Raw genomic sequence first — 17111 nt, 5'->3', positions numbered from 1 at the left:
GCACTTAGGCGGATGAGGCAGGAGGATTGCCATGAGTTTGAGGTCAGCCTGGGCTACACAGTGAGTGAGTTCAAGACCACCCTGAACCATATAGTGAGAGCCTGTCTCAAAAAAAGGCAATCTCTGCTGTCCCTGGACTTCTGCCTTCACCCCTACTGAGCATCTGCACTTCTTATCATGGCTAAATACAGCAGCTGGGGACAAGGACAAGGCCCTGCTTGATAAAGTAGGATTCTCATGAAACACAGTAGGAGCTTTACAAGGTGAGGTCTCGGCCTGCAGGGACCAAATGAAGCAGCTGTCTGTGCTCTCACTGATCTCATCTCACTTTCAGCCACATCAACATTAGTGCTCACGGTGACATGGAAGAGAAGCAAATCAATAAATGTGCCTCTGGTCAGGCTTTTGAGCTGATCAGAGAGCTGCCAACTGCATCTTCAGAAGTCCTTCAAACTTTACCTGTCTCTGGAGGAGATCCAGAAGAAACTGGAGGCTTCGGAGAGGACAAAGTCTCAGGAGGCCCAGGTGCTGAAGCAATTGGCAGAGAGGAGGAAGCACAAGTAAGAAGTCCTGCAGAAGCCATCAGAGGAGATGGCAACTTCAGCAACACAGCAGAGGAAAAGCCGATCCTGAAAATGGACTGAATTCAGGCAAGTTATGAGGCCAATCTGACAGCTACTATTGAACATCTGCAGTGAAGGGAAGTGTGCCTGACAGGAGCACAGGAATGGGAATTCCAAGCTGAAGCAACTGAGGGAATGGCACACTCTCACTATTAATACATCTCCTGCCTATATTATAATGGATCGTGGCTCATGAGATATCAGCAGAGGAAATGTACGTTTAAAAGAACAAAATAAATGTTTTTTTCTTTGCATGTGTGTATGCACGTGTGCACTGAGGATTGAACCCAGGGTCTTGTGCATGCCAAACATATGCTGTACTACTGAGCTACAGCCCCAGTCCCTGGACTAAAATCATTTTTAAAAACCAATACAATTAGACAGCCATGTCTGCCCACGCCCTGCCGAGGTCCCCAGTCGCGCGAAACACACGCCAATCAGCCCGCTGCACACACGAAGGTCTGTGCACGCCCTACCGAGGTCCTGAGTCGCGCGGAAGACACCGAATCACCCCGCTGCAGAAGACACCGAATCACCCCGCTGCAGACAGGCAGCCGCCTAGTTCCACACTACAAAGACGCAGAGGACAGCAGACCACCAGACCAAGGTACTGAGTCCCGCTATTCCCAGCCCAGAGGTAGGGGCTTCTGAGCCATCGTCCCACTGCTCCTGGTCCAGAGGAAGGGGCTTCCCGGTCACCATCCCTCCCTCTGCTCCCAGCCCAGAGGAAAGAGCTTTTGGGCCACCTTCTGTCCCGCTGCTCCTGGCCCAGAGGAAGGGGCTTCCAGGCCACCATCCCTCCCATGGCTCCCGGCCCAGAGGGAGGGGCTTCTGAGCCACCATCCCACTGCTCCTGGTCCAGAGGAAGGGGCTTCCCGGCCACCATCCTTCCCACTGCTCCCAGCCCACAGGAAAGGGCTTTTGGGTCACCATCTCTACTGCTGCTCCTGGCCCCTGTCCCACCTCACCCAGCTCAGAGGAGGTAATCCGTGCAGGCGCTAACAGGCCCCTGCCCCAGTCAAAATGAGAAAACAAGTAAATAAGTCTCAAAACCAGACTTTCAGATCACCTACAGCAACCCCAAAGGGAAATGAGATGGAACCCTCTCATACTCAACCACCTGGACCCACTGAACTGGCAACAAAAGGGGATCTGGAAAAAATGAAATCAGAAATAATTTCTCAGATAACAGGAGAAATTTTGCCCCTAGTGCAAGACATGATTAATAAATCTAGAGAGGAGCTCAGGAACATGATGGAATCCCAACATAAGAAACAAATGGAATCCATAAAACAGATGCAAATAGATTTCCAGGACATGAAAAACTCCATTGAAAGTCTACACAGCAGAATGAGCCAATGTGAGGACAGAATTTCAGATATAGAAGATAAGGGTGCAATTAGTGACCAGGAAAAGAAAAATTGCTTCAAAATTCTAAGGGAACATGAGAAATCAATCCAGCAGCTGCTAGATGATGCAAAGAACAATAACATAAGACTGATTGGGCTCAATGAAGAAACAGGAGAGAGTGCAGATGACATAAAAAAATCTCTTCACAGAAATAATGGCAGAAAACGTCCCAAGCAGGGGAAAAGAGCTGGACATACAGATAAGTGAGGCATATAGGACTCCAAATAGCCTTGATCAAAAAAAATCTACACATAGGCATATAATTGTTAAGATTCTAGAAACACAACAGAAGAACAAAGTTCTCCAAGCAGTCAGAGAAAAGAAACAAATCACATGCAAAGGAAAGCCCATCAGAATCACAGCAGACTTCTCAACACAAAGCATCAAGGCAAGAAGAGCTTGGAGTGACATATTCCAAGCCCTAAAAGAAAACAGCCTCCAACCCAGATTGATGGACCCTGCAAAACTATCTTTCAAAATGGATGTAGAAATAAGATACTTTCACGACAAAGAGCACCTTAGGAACTTCGTGAATACCAAACCAGCACTCCAAAGAATTTTACACAATATCCTAGGAACAGACATTGAGGATCACAACCCCAGGAAGCAAAGCAGAATGAACCTATCTGGCATGACAAGAAATTAAATGTAAAGGGGGAGAACCCAACAAAAAGAAAAAGTCATGGCAATGACAAGTCAATACGTTTCAGTTATAACCATCAATGTTAATGGTCTCAATTCACCAATCAAAAGAAATAGACTAGCAGAATGGGTCAAGAAGCAAAATCCAACAATATGCCACATACAAGAAACACACTTAATTCAAAAGGAAACTCATAGACTGAAAGTTAAAGGGTGGAAAACAATACTGTATGCGACAGGAACCCGAAAAAAAGCAGGAGTAGCTATCCTCTTGGCAGATCAAGTAGATTTCAAACCAACACTGATTAAGAGAGACAAAGAAGGACACTACATCCTTGTAAAGGGAAGAATCCAAGAGGAAGAGATGACAATCATAAATATCTATGCACCAAACACTAGTGAGCCCAACTATATAAAACAAATACTAACAGACATGAAAAGTCATATATGCACTAATACAATTGTAGTGGGGGACCTCAACACCCCACTGTCACAAATAGATCAACTAGACTAAAAATAAGTAATGAAATACTAGAACTCAATCGAACTCTTGAACAAATGAACTTAACAGATGTTTACAGAGTCTTCCACCCCACAAAATCAGAATACACATTCTTCTCAGCTGCACATGGGTCATTCTCCAAAATAGACCACATACTCACACACAGAACATGCTTAAGTAAGTGCAAAGGAACTCGAGTTATCCCCTGTATATTATCAGACCATAGTGAGATGAAATTGGAGATCCATAGCAAAAGAAACTCAAAAAATTTCATAAACACGTGGAAATTGAACAACACACTTCTGAATAACCAATGGGTCACAGAGGAAATTAAAGAAGAAATCAGAGAGTTACTTCAATTAAATGACAATGACAATACAACATATTGGAATCTATGGGACACAATGAAAAGCAGTCTTACGAGGGAATTCCTAGCAGTGAATACGCATATTAGGAAAACAGAACAAGCCCAATTAAACAACCTAATGCTGAACCTCAAGCTTCTAGAAAAAGAAGAGCAGGACAACCCCAAAGCTCATACAAGGGAGGAAATTATAAAGCTCAGAGGAGAAATCAATGCAATGGAGACTAAGAGAATGATACAAAAAATCAATGAAGCCAAGAGTTGGTTCTTCAAAAGAATCAACAAAATTGACAAACCTTTAGCCAACCTTGTCAGAAAAAGGAAAGAAAAGGCCAAAATCCATGCAATTAGGAATGAAAAGGGTGAAATGACAACAGACCCAGCAGAAATCCAGAGGATCATCAATACCTACTTCCAGAACCTATACGCCAATAAGATGGACAACACAGAAGAAATGGAGAGATTTCTAGATACATAGGAATTACCAAAGTTAAACGAAGAAGACCTAAAAATTCTGAACAACCCAATATCAACCAATGAAATTGAAAATGTAATTCAAACCTTATCAACTAAGAAAAGCCCGGGCCCTGATGGCTTCACTGATGAATTCTACAAGACATTTAGAGAGGTACTGCTGCCACTAGTGTTTAAACTCTTCAATGAAATGGAAAGGGAAGCAATACTCCCAAATTTATTCCTGGAAGCAACCATCACCTTGATCCCCAAAGCAGAGAAAGACCCAACTGAAAAAGAGAACTATAGGCCAATCTCGCTAATGAACATAGATGCAAAAATCCTTGATAAGATAATGGCAAACAGAATGCAGAAGATCATCAAGAAGATCATACACCCTGATCAAGTGGGATTCATCCCAGGGATGCAGGGATGGTTCAATATACGAAAATCAATCAATGTAATACACTATATCAATAGAGCCAAGGACAAAAGACATATGATTATCTCCATAGACGCAGAAAAAGCATTTGACAAAATCCAACATGCATTTATGATAAAAACTCTACAAAAAATTGGAATAGATGGTCTCTACCTCAAACTGATAGAAGCCATCTATGAAAAACCAACAGCCAATATCATACTAAATGGTCAAAAACTGAAATCCTTCTCACTAAAATCAGGAAAAAGACAAGGACGTCCACTATCACCACTCTTGTTCAATATAGTTCTGGAAACATTAGCCATGGTGATTAGACAAGAGAAAGAAATAAAACGAATAAAGATAGGTAATGAAGAAGTCAAATTGTCAGTATTTGCAGATGACATGATACTCTATATAGAAGACCCCAAGAACTCCACCCAAAGTCTTCTAGACTTAATAACCAAATTCAGTCAAGTAGCTGGTTACAAGGTCAACACACAAAAATCCATAGCTTTCCTCTACACCAATGACAGACTCACTGAGAGAGAAATAGGGCAAATAATTCCTTTCACAATAGCATCCAAAAAACTGAAATACCTAGGAATCATCCTAATGAAAGAAATCAAAGACCTCTTCTCTGAAAACTATGGCACTCTGAAAAGAGAGATTGAAGATATCAGAAAATGGACAGACATCCCCTGCTCCTGGGTAGGAAGGATTAATATAGTGAAAATGGCCATACTTCCAAAACTGCTATATAGATTTAATGCAATTCCAATTGAGAGCCCAGCGGCATACTTCATGGACCTTGAGAAAACAATCCAAAAATTCATTTGGAACAAGAAGAGACCCAGAATAGCAAAAGCAATTCTAGGTAACAGAGACATGGCAGGGGGTATCACAATCCCCAACCTGCAACTCTACTACAAAGCTACTGTGATAAAAACAGCATGGTACTGGCAAAGAAACAGACTTGAGGACCAATGGAACAGATTAGAAGATGCAGAAACAACGCCAGACACACTCAGCCATCTCATCTTTGACAAAGGAGCCAAACACCCTCACTGGAGGACAGATAGCCTCTGTAATAAATGGTGCTGGAAAAATTGGGCTTCAACTTGCCAAAGATTAAAACTAGACCTGTATCTCTCACCATGCATTAAACTAAAATCAAAATGGATTAAAGATCTAAATATTAAAATAGAAACTCTGAACCAGTTGGAACAGAGGTTAGGTAGAACCCTTGAAGACATCAGTGTAGGAAAAGGTTTTATGAACAAAACCTCAGTTGCTCGTGAACTAGCACAAACAATCAACAAATGGGATCTCTTCTTATTAAAAAGCTTCTACACAGCAAGAGAAACCACCAGCAGTGTGAAGGGATAACCCACAATGTGGGAAAAAATCTTCACCTGCTCTTCCTCAGACAAAGGTCTACTATCTCGAATCTATAAAGAACTTAAAAAGATCAGACCTCCCAAATGTAAAGACCCAATCCAAAAATCGACATCTGAAATGAACAGACATTTCTCAGACAAAGAAGTAGAAATAGCAAATAAATACATGAAAAAATGTTCAACATCACTGGTCATTCGAGAGATGCAAATGAAAACAATGCTGAGATTCCACTTCACTCCAGAAAGAATGGCTGCTATCATGAAATCAACCAATAACTAATGCTGGTGGGGCTATGGGGAAAGAGGAACCCTGCTCCACTGCTGGTGGGAGTGTAGACTGGTGGAAGCACTGTGGAAATCAGTATGGAGATACCTCAAAGAACTAGGACTGGAAGTCCCATTTGACCCTGCTATTCCACTGCTGGGGATCTTCCCCAAAGAAATAAAAGAATCATACCACAGTGATATATGTGCACCCATGTTCATAGCAGTGCAGTTTGTAATAGCTAAAACTTGGAAACAGCCCAAATGCCCATCAACTGGAGACTGGATAAAGAAAATGTGGTTTTTTAAAATAAAATGGAATACTACTCAGCCATAAAAAATGAGAAATTAGAGACATTTAGAGCTAAGGGATGCACATTGAGGTGATACTCTTAAGTGAAATAAATAGGACACACATGTATAAATACCGAATAGTTTCTGTGGTGTGAGAAACTAAAAGTGTAAATATGGACTAAATGTATAATAGGTAATGTGAAATAGGAAGAAAAGGGGCAAACGGGAAGGAAGTGGGAGGGCTAGGGGAAAGGATAGAAGGGAATGGGATTAATATGAGAAAATGGAAAAATAGGAACAAAATCTTTGTAAACAGGGAGGGCTGGAGGGGTTGAAGGGAGGGCTGGGCAAGGGTGAAAAATAGGAACCAAGAGAGACTATGTAAAGGTGCAAATTTCCAATGATGAATGTCATTCTATTGTATACCTAAAATGTACCAATGATTAGAATGAATAATCGATAATGTAAAATAGGAAGAAAAGGTCCAAAGAGGTAGGGGTAGTGGGAGGGGCAGGGGAAAGGAAAGAAGGGAAAGGAAAAATGATGAGAAATGGAAAAAATGGAAATAAAGTCTTTATAAATAGAGAAGGGTGGAGGACATGAAGGGAGGGCTAGGAATGGGGAAAAAATAAGAACCAAGATGCACTATATAAAGGTACAATTCCCAATGAGAAATGTAATTGTGTTGTATACCTACAATGTACCAATAAAAGAATTTAATACAAAAAAAATACAATTTATTTGCATAATATTTTCTTGATGCTTAAAAAAATACCTTGGATCTTATTTTGTAATTACTTAGGTTTTTGTTAACACATGTATGACCTGTAGTAGGCCTTAGAAGGTGTGTTTTTTTCACTGAAATGAATTTTCTAGCTGTTCTTTTTTTTTTTTTTTAGTACTGGGGATTGAACTCGGGACCTTGTGCTTTCGAGGCCTCTAGCTGTTCTTTCTGAAGCTCGCCATGTTTACCTTCAGTCCAATATAAATAAGGTCCATAGATAGTGTATGGGGCTAAAACCCCACTGTTTTCTAATGGCTTAGCTTTGCAATCTTCAACCTTGACTAAACCATACTTATTTACAACTTGCAACTGTTAAGAACCCTTATGAACCTCCACATTTGTTCATGCATGATCTACTCACTGCCTAGAAATGACAAAACCAGGCTAAAAATAGCTACTGATCATATCACTTACTTCTGCCTCTACTTGATTACGTGCTGCAGATGTCCTTTGGCTTCAGAAAGGGTTGGGTGCAAAGGCAAATTTGAAATCAATCTGGGTAGAACCAAAGAATCAAACATTTTAAAGTACTGAACACAAATCCAAATGGTTCAAGCAGTTGTAAAATCATTCTTCATAAAGTGGGGGTAATTCTCTAATGAAGTTCTTTTGATGGCATGAATTAATGTGTCAGGTGGCTTATTTGTGGATGCCATGATTAATGATGTTTATTTTAAACTCTTACCAATAGTACAAGTACATGAGGCTACTGAATATTTTCCTACTTGGAAACTCTGAGCTAATTGTTGCATTAAAACACACATAAAAAGAAAATAAGAAACACTGGATTCAGGCTGGACTGTCTTCACTAGTGTGAAGCAGTCCTGTTTATTTTTTTAAAATCACTCCATTAACTAAAGGGGCTAGGCTGGGCCTTTCTGCTACTGAGAGCATTAGCAGACATCCACCATAAGTACCTATTGTAGTTTTGAAGTAATTTCTCGCTCTCAACTCCTGAAGGTTGCTGCCTGCACATTTGCTCATTAGTGTAATTTTCCTGTATGTTATTAGGAGCAAGCTGTGATTACTAAATTTCTGTGAAGAAAAAGAAGCAGTGTAGCAATATCTAAAATCAAACTAAAGAGCATCACATTCAAGGAATTGAAATAGTGAGCAGAGGAATAAGAGGGAATGGTACAACTGGAGTACTCATAGGTAGTCTTGGTTGTGGTCTCCACGACATGGCTATCTTGATTTTCCCCACTCCCTCCCTTCTTCCCTATGCTGTTCCTACTCTGGGTAATTTTTTTTATGGTGCACATTTTAAGGCACATTATGGTGCCTTAAGATCTGAGGCACATTTTCCCCTGTGTGGAGAGCCCTTTCTTCTATTTCCATTTATTGAAAAGACTATGCTTCCCCCATTGCATTACCTTAGCACTTTTGTAGACAATGAATTAAATACATATTCATAGTTATCTACAAGTGTGGGATATTTTGTTTAAATTTGTCTTAGATATTCTAAATAATTTTCATTTTCATATAAACTTTAGAATCAGTCCATCTGTTTTCCAGAACAGGGCCCAGAAAATCTCTGCTTTAGCCACTGGAAACTCTTTCAGCTGGTTCCTTTGTCTCTTTGACATACCCGCATCGTGGTGTGTATGTGTTTAGCACTCGCTTTTGTTCTAATTTAACTGATATATTCTGTGCCCCAACCCTAGAATCAGACACTTCTTCAAGCAGCCCCAGATTCTTTTACTGGAAAATAATCTTAGAAACTACAAAATCTTGGCATTAGATGTACTTGTCAGATGTACTGGGGTGTCATTACATCTAAATTGTATTAAGGAAATTGTGTGTGTGTGTGTATGCGTGCACGTGTGTGTAAACTTATCCAAGTATATGCATATATTTATAAATATTTCTGTATACAACCATCTATAATTATGTTAACCTGAACAAGAGTTCATAGGTTATCTCCAACTGTAATCCATTATTTCATTACATGGATCATTTCAGTCTTTTCCCTTGGAGAATTCCTACTCCAACAGTGAGAAATCTGGTTCCTACCATCCATTTACTTAAATTTTCAAAGTAGTATATATATATGTATATATGTGTGTGTGTGTGTGTGTGTGTGTGTGTGTGTGCATTACTTTGGACATTTTTTTTTCACTTTCAGAGAGTTCATTTTGTTATTTTTATACTCTCCATTTTCCTCCATTATTTTCATGACATTCTCTAAACCCATGTAATTGTTTGTAATCACTGTTATAATTACATCTATCATTTCTGGACCTGCTTCTATTTATTTATATTTCTCCTGGATATATGTCACTCTGCAGCAAAGGGATGACTCAGTATGCCTTGTATGCTCAAACCTCGCACATTCCAGAGAAAGGTCTGGCCCTTGACAGGATCCTGGAAAATGTCCACAAGCCCTTGGAATACCCTGCCTGCTAAGAGAGGCAGTATTTACGTAGGGTCTTGGGCCAACCTGAAAAGTTTGTGTAACACTGTGATTTATGGTGGCTGACTTACAGTCATGCTTTTGGTTGTTGAGGGCTGAAGGCTGAGTATCTAAGCCACTGGACACTATGCCTACGGGACAACCACCACCACCAGCACCACCACTATCCCTGCAAAACAAAACAAAACAAAACCCTGAACCTCAAGGCTGCAGTAAGCTTGCCTATTTAGCAATATTTTGTGCTTATTGTTGCCACTGGGAAAAGTAAATGCTATCCACATGATTCTGATGGGAAAGTACCACTGGGAAAGTGCCTGGACTTTCCTGGGCTCTCTTCTTCGTCCGTTCCATTTGTCAAATTTACTTTGTGTATGTTTTCATTGTAACTGTGAGTATAGAAGCTTTTCTGAATTCTATGAGACTTCCTGGCTAATCACAGAAACACTGGGTGGTTTGGGAGACCTCCATCAACAGTCACATGTTCCTTTTCATATTTGTTTTGTAATTTGTTATCTATTGAATGCTAGTCATTCTGCATGTTATTAAAAAGGTGTGTGGATTTTGTAGTCTTCCTTTAAAGAATGTGGAAGAGTTACTTGCTTTGTTAGGGTGAGTCTAGCTGCTCCTGGTTTGACTCCAGGTGTTTAGCCAGATTTCTCTGTTGTTCTAACCAGAACTCATAGGTATCTCCTAGCTCTGGGAACTATTCACCTTTCAGTTCCCTGGTACTTTTCTTTGCCACTTTGTGGTGTTTCATGTTCTGGGTGTGCTGCTTTGTACAGTAGTGCTCCCTTACCCCTGTTACACCTTCCATGGTTGCAGTTGCCTGCAGATAAGTACAGCCTGAAAATATTAAATAGAAAATTGCAGAAATAAGTAACTCATACATTGTAAATTTCGCCCCATTCTGAGCAGCATGATAAACTCTTGTGCCACCCAAATCTTCTCTTTATAGTCACACTATATACATGACCAAGCCTACCAGCCCATCATGTTAGTCATTTAACAGCTGTCTCTGCTATCAGACAGACAAGCACAGTATCACCGTGTTTGTGTTAAGTAACCCTTATTGTACTTAACCATGTCCCCAAAGTGCTGGAAATTTGGATATGCCAAAGAGAAGCTATAAAGTGCTTCCTTTATGGAAAAAAGTGAAAATTCTTGACTTTATAAGGAAAGGCAAAATTTGTATGCTGAGATCTACAGTAAAAATGAATCTTCATAAAATTATAAAGGAAAATAATTGGTGCTAGTTTTACTGTTGCATCTTTTTTTTTTTAACTGTTGCATCTTAAACTGCAAAAGTTACAGAGTGTTTAAGTGCTTAAGTATAGATGAAAGACTCCCTTTACAATCAAATTTGTAGTAAACCAGAAAAAAAAATACTTCCCCTAAATGATGTTTACATTCTAATCCCTGGAACCTGAGACTATTATACAACAAAAGAGTGGAATTACTTTTTATGTAAAAGTGTGATTAGATTAAAACTCTTGAGATGGGAAATTCTCCTGGGTTATCTTTGTGGGCCTGGTATAATCATACAAGTGCTTACAGATGGAAGAGAGGCAGGAGAATGTGAGAGGATGAGGTGTGAGGGAGATTGGGAGAGTGGAACTGACCTGTCCTTGCTGGCTTGGAAGATAGAGGAAAAAGGCCACTAGGCCAAAAATGCAGGCAGCCTCTCGAAGCTGGAAAAGGGCAAAAAAATGGGTTCTTCCCTGAGCCTACAGCAGGGAGAAACAACTTGATTTTAGCACAGTGCAACTGATTTTCTCTCCTGATCTGCAGGACTGTAAAATAACAAATTTGGTGGTAATTTCTTAGAGCAGCAGTGAAAAATGAATACACCAATTTTCCCTGGGAATTTCTTTGCATGATTTCCTTACAACCTTGGATGAAGGGATAGTCCTTCAGAGATTTGTGTTACTGCTTCTATGCAGTTGCCTATGGGCACTATTATTTCCAGAACACTTAAAACTATATCAAGGGTTTAAGGTAATGTAATTTTGAGGTGCAAATCCATGTGGAGGCTGGGTTTTATTCCATCATTCAGCATTTTACCCCCTTCTTGCACTGTTTGCCCAAAGAAATTTTTCTCATAGTTCCCTGACGTGAAGGTGGAAGTGTGTCAATTTCTGTTTCACCCTAATCCTGGGTTGTAGCCCTTCAAAGGCCCAGCTTGATGTGGAGACTCTCAAATTAGACTTCATGACTTGGAAGGCTCCAGGTTTGACTTCTGCCCCTTTCCCCCCTGGCAGTTGTCAGACCCCAAAGTTCAAGTTTGTCTGGAATGAAAAATGCTTTCAACTTAAAAGCAATTTCAGGATTCTGTTTACTTCTCTGAGAGTTCTCACTTTTTTTTTTTTTTTTAGATTTTGTCCTGCTTTTAGTGCTTTCAATTTTTTTTAGATTTTTTCCCTTTTAGCCAACATTTTTTATTGTTTTCAGTAGTGGGGATGGTCTAAACAACCTCATCTATCATTTTCAGGAAATCTATCAAACATTTTGTTTTCTAGATTTGTCAAGGGCACTCCCTGAGCTTTCTGCTGGTTCGGCCTGGTTCTGCAGTCTTTTGTTTTTGGTAGCTGCCACTCATGATGCGTTCTTTTCCCATTTGTTCATTTGTTAAATTACATAGTCTTATTTGCAATGGACTTTAATTTGTCAGGCTTCTCTGATAGTCAGGTTGAAGTTGTTTTTTTCCCAGGGAATTTGTACTCACTTTGTCAGTTGCCTGGAAGCATGCCAACCCACTACCAATTTAAAATAATTTCTTTGTTTGAGGTTTTCAACATCACCTAGGTATTATGAATTGAACCACAAATTGCATAAGGTCTGACTTGTGGTTACAAATACTCAGGGGAAGTTCTTCCCTTTCTTCTCTCAGTTCCAATGCTGAGACAGACAAATCTCTTGCTACTCTTTCCTAGCCACCCTCTTCCTCACCCATGGGCAAGTTTTTATGCCTCCCCCATTTTACACGTCAGCCATTTTACTGAAATATTGTCATTTAGTTCTGTGCAAGGTTCTCTTCTAAGACTCCATAAATTGGTCACCTTTTGTCCCCTGTGCTTATACTTTGTGGCTTCTAGGATCAAAGCCTGGGGACATCAGGGACTGGTAGAGGCTCCCAGTGTTCTGCCATTCTAAAGCTCCCTTATTTCTTTGCATTCCTGATGCTACTTTTTTGATCTCCAGGGAATGCTTTTACTTTCTGTCTAACTCAGTGATGCATTTTAAAGAAGAAATGTAAGGATTTATGCTGGTGTTGGTAAGTTATACAAAATAAAAATATTAATGGAGCCTCCTCTGCCATTCTTCCAGTAGAGCACCATTTTAGAGTGTTAGCTGTCCCTGGAGTTAAAGGGCAATAAGGGACTCTGGCTGTGGTTCTTAAACTGTATCAGGTGTCCTGACCTCCAGGAATCCCTCTCTGATGCCATGAATAATGTGAGTTTCCATTTTACCGCCATTTTATACCTAGAATGCTAATTCTTTCAACGTGTACACTCAATTCTCTTTATAAGTCTTTTTTACTATTCCATTTTTCTCTATAAATCTTTTATGTGAAATAAGATGAAATGATAAGGTAAATGCCTTTTAACAACTACTGTCTATTTTTTCTTTATTTTTTTGTAGTGCTGGCAACCAAACGCAGGCCTTACTCCTAGGTAAGAGCTCTACCACTGAGCTCTAGCCCCAATAATTACTTTTTAAAACTTTATGTCATTCCCTACTCTCTTCCTATTACAAGCAGAACAAAACAATAAAACACAATCTTAACCCTGAGGTTCTCAAACCCTCTGGGTTTAAGGTACTCTTTAGCATCTCTTTTTTTGGGTTGGTCCCCCATGCTAAAATAAATACAGTCCCATCAATAAGTGGTTAGGTCCTAGTGGGGCGTGGTAGAGTATGCCTGTAATATCAGCACTCTGAGGCTGAGGCAGGAGGATTGCCAAGAGTTCGAGGACAACCTGGGCCACGTAGTGAGTTCAAGGCCAGCCTGAACTGCATAGCGAGACCCTGTCTTAAAAAAAAAAAGTTGTTAGGTCCAAACAATTGAAAAAGTTCTTATATCCTAGCAATTTAGTAACTGTTTAAAAAAATAATAATACACATAAATAGAAAAAAATGTTTAATCCTTCCTTAAACACAATCACTTAAACAAGGACCTCCTGTGCCTGTCCAGTACTTCATATTCTTTCATACCTTGAAATCATTTAGAAAACTACATCCTTATTTCTGGCTCCACCTTGACTATCACTTGGTACTTCCCTTCTGTTCCAACTATCAGGAACTCAACTTCAAAAATGTGACCACACAGAAAGGAATGTAGTATGATCGATCCAATTTTAAAATTGTGGGCATTCATGCCTTTTTACAACAGCCCATCCTACACTCTGGGATGTATTTTTATTTTTTCCTTCCTTTTTACTGAGCCCAAACTCATTCTGCAGAGTCCATTTTTACCTTACTCTTCTGCTTTTTTCCCCTTCCTTTAATAACTGTGAAACAAAATTTAAAAAGAAAATAAAAAACCAAAACAAAAAAATTGTGAATTCCCACTAGGTATAGTCTCACAAGCCTGTAATCCCAGCTACAGAGAAGGCTGAGGTGAGAGGATAGCACGTTTGTGAATAGCCTGAGAAACTTAGTGGAATCCTGTCTCAAAATAAAAATTTTAAGTGCCTGGAGATGTAGCTCAGTGGTAGAGCACTTGTCCAGTGTGCATGAGGCCCTTGGTTTGACCTCTGGTACCACAAAAATTTAAAATACAATTGTGAATTTCCTGGAGTTAGTAGCTCCTCTGGTGTGGGAAGTACTGGTGCATCTCCCTGGATATCTTCTATGTTCGTTCTATGGTGCCCTTTCAATCTGCTGTGCCCCAGGACACCGTGCTGTAGGAACTGTGTCTTTCACTCCTTATTCTCTTTTAACTTTTATTTTCTTTCCGTCTTCTCTTTGAAAAATCCTCTTGAAAAGAGTTGTTCAGCAAGCATTCTTTCTTTCCACTGCAACCTGATTTCTGCCCCACCATTCCACTGAAATTGTTTTCAAGCTGCCAATGAAATCTTTTTACTAAATCTAATCTAGGAGTCTAGACACCAACCTATCTAATGTTAAGGTCACAGTTGGTGCTTTTACTGCCATCTCACATTTTCCTTGGAAAAATTTGGTTCTCTGGGCCTTTCTCTCATCTTTCTTGATACTTTTCCTTTTTTATATCATTATTGTTATGTCTTATTTACCTTTTCATTTCCAGAAGAACAGATGGAAAAAAACATGAAAATGAGAAGTCAAAGGAAAATTCTAGAAGAAAAGCCTTAGAAACATAAAACATCCAGGAGGAATGGAATGTATCATTGATTCACTAAAAGTTTAAATAAATCCAATCAGTGGATAATTGCCATGCAACCAACTGATCTAATCTTTTAACGGATGAACATCATTATTCTAAGCCTCTTATTTGCCTGCAAAATTTTGGGCCAAGCTAACCTAACAGCAAGAAAATTCTAGTGGCTCACCCACCTGCTACTCTACTGCAGCTCAGGCTATATGTGGACCATGTGAGAGCCTTCGACCAGCTCTTCCCTATGTCAGGTCAAGAAAGTGCAATCCTCTCTCAGCCCAGAAAGAAGTGAAAATCCATTTTCCTTGTATGAAATTTCACTTCAGCATCACGCTGGCTTAATAACTTTGCCAACATCGGAGGTGAATTTTTACATGCTCACCCACAGTAGAGAGATACTGCTTCATTTCAAACTAGAATTGTGAATTTACCTCTGTAAACAAAAATAATAACCCCTCCCATGAAGAACAACTTACTCGCAAACACAAATCCAAATGTTCCCCCCCACCAAAAGAAAAATGTTAGCAACTTCCCCCACTGCTCCCACTGCTTTTAGCTTGCAAGCTTCAACTATGTTGGATTCCCAGTCTCAAAGTGTTATGCACCAGCTGTATTAGTTTGAAAGGGCTGAAATAACAGAGTACTATAGACTAAGTGGCTTAAAGGACAGAATTTTATCTTCTCATAATTCTAGGAGCCTTGAATACAAGATTGAGGTTTCTTCTGAGGCTTCTCACTGTGGCTTGCAGGTGGCTTTCTCCCCATCTTCCCAGGGTCTTCACTCCTCTTCTGATAAGGATACAGTCAGATTGGACTAGGGCCTATTTTAATGACCTCATTTTAATTTAATCATCCTTGTAAATACCCTAACTCCAAATATGGTCACAATTTGAGATAGCAGGGGTTCAGACATCACATAAATTTTGGGGAGACACATTCAGGTCACACTTGCACTTAAAACTAGTAAGAAAAGCACCTTGAAACCTTCAGATTTAGATTTAAATATCTATAAAATTATTATTATTGTCATTGTGTGTGTGTGTGTTTGTGTGTGTGTGTGTGTGTTGGAGATTGAACCTAGGGCCTTGCACATGTTAGGCAAGTGCTCTACCACTGAGCTGCATCTCCACCCCTAAAATCAGATCTCTTGGAAACAGTCTTACTAAAAGTCTTACAGGCTTTAAATTTAGCAAAAGGATGTCAGTTTAAAAGCTAATAGGTGTCGCCAGGGATATAGCTCAGTGGCACTGAGCCTGCCTGGCAAGCACAAGGTCCTGAGTTTAATTCTTGTTACTAAATAAATAAATAAATTAAATAAAAGCTAACAGGTGTCAGAGATGTTTGCAGTTTGTTCAGTGGAGCCTCAGAGAAAAGAACACTGAAGCTTGGGTAATTGTCAGGGGGAAGGACATAAAAGTTCTAATCACTGAAAGTTCCTTTTTTACCTTTTAGTAATTCAAAGTTACCTTAAATTATTGGTCTCTCAGAGACCTTGATATGAAAGGCTTTATTCTAAATAGATAGTAGAACATAGGGGAATTCCAGTCACTTGAAAGTGATACATCATGTAGTAATTAATACATTTGCATTTGGAGGGGTACTGCTGTGGTCTGAGTACGGTTTGTCCCCACCCAATCTTGTATTGATGCCTAATCTCCAAGGTAACAGTATGTAGAGGTGTTGGGATCTTGAGGTGGGATTAATGCTACTCTAGCAGAAGTGAGTTCTCACTATTGTAGGACTGGGCTGGTTACCTCCAGAGCCTGGCATCTCCTTCTATCTCCCTCACACAGGTACTCTGAAATCTGTGCTTACTTTCTCTGTTTGCTTCTCCACTGTGAGTTGAACCACCATAAGACCTTCTGGAAGAGCTGAGGAGCTGGCGGATGCCATGCCTTTGAACTTCCAGAACTGTGAGCTAAATAAACTTATTTTCATTATAACATCCTCAGCCTCAGGTATAGGTGTGGCCACTTAATTATGAGGGGACATTCTGAGGAATGGGTTGTTAGAAGTGTACTTACTTACATAAGTATGGTTAGGACCTCACGAGGCAATACAATCTTATGGGTCCACTGTCACACATGCAGTCTATCACTGACTGAAACAATGGGGTGAACGAGTGCACTTTGCTATATAGCAAGACACAAAACAAAGACACGTACATAGCAGTCTCTGATCTACTCTGGAT

At 39.9% G+C, this 17111-nt stretch overlaps 1 protein-coding gene across 1 annotated transcript; it reads left to right on the top strand.

Annotated features, from left to right (window-relative positions):
- The first annotated feature begins 362 nt into the window (after positions 1 to 362).
- On the top strand, positions 363 to 644 carry LOC147823322 (stathmin-2-like). Its single transcript, XM_087193538.1, has one exon. It carries the CDS (start codon positions 363 to 365, stop codon positions 642 to 644), a length of 282 nt encoding a protein of 93 aa, XP_087049664.1.
- Positions 645 to 17111: the final 16467 nt, after the last annotated feature.

The sequence above is a fragment of the Heterocephalus glaber genome, unplaced genomic scaffold, assembly GCF_053883595.1.
Source record: "Heterocephalus glaber isolate CG9 unplaced genomic scaffold, H.glaber_assembly_v1.0 deba00001593, whole genome shotgun sequence".
Taxonomy (NCBI): domain Eukaryota; kingdom Metazoa; phylum Chordata; class Mammalia; order Rodentia; family Bathyergidae; genus Heterocephalus; species Heterocephalus glaber.
The sequence above is the reverse complement of the archived record's forward strand: the minus strand, read 5'-3'. Positions and strand labels throughout refer to the sequence as shown.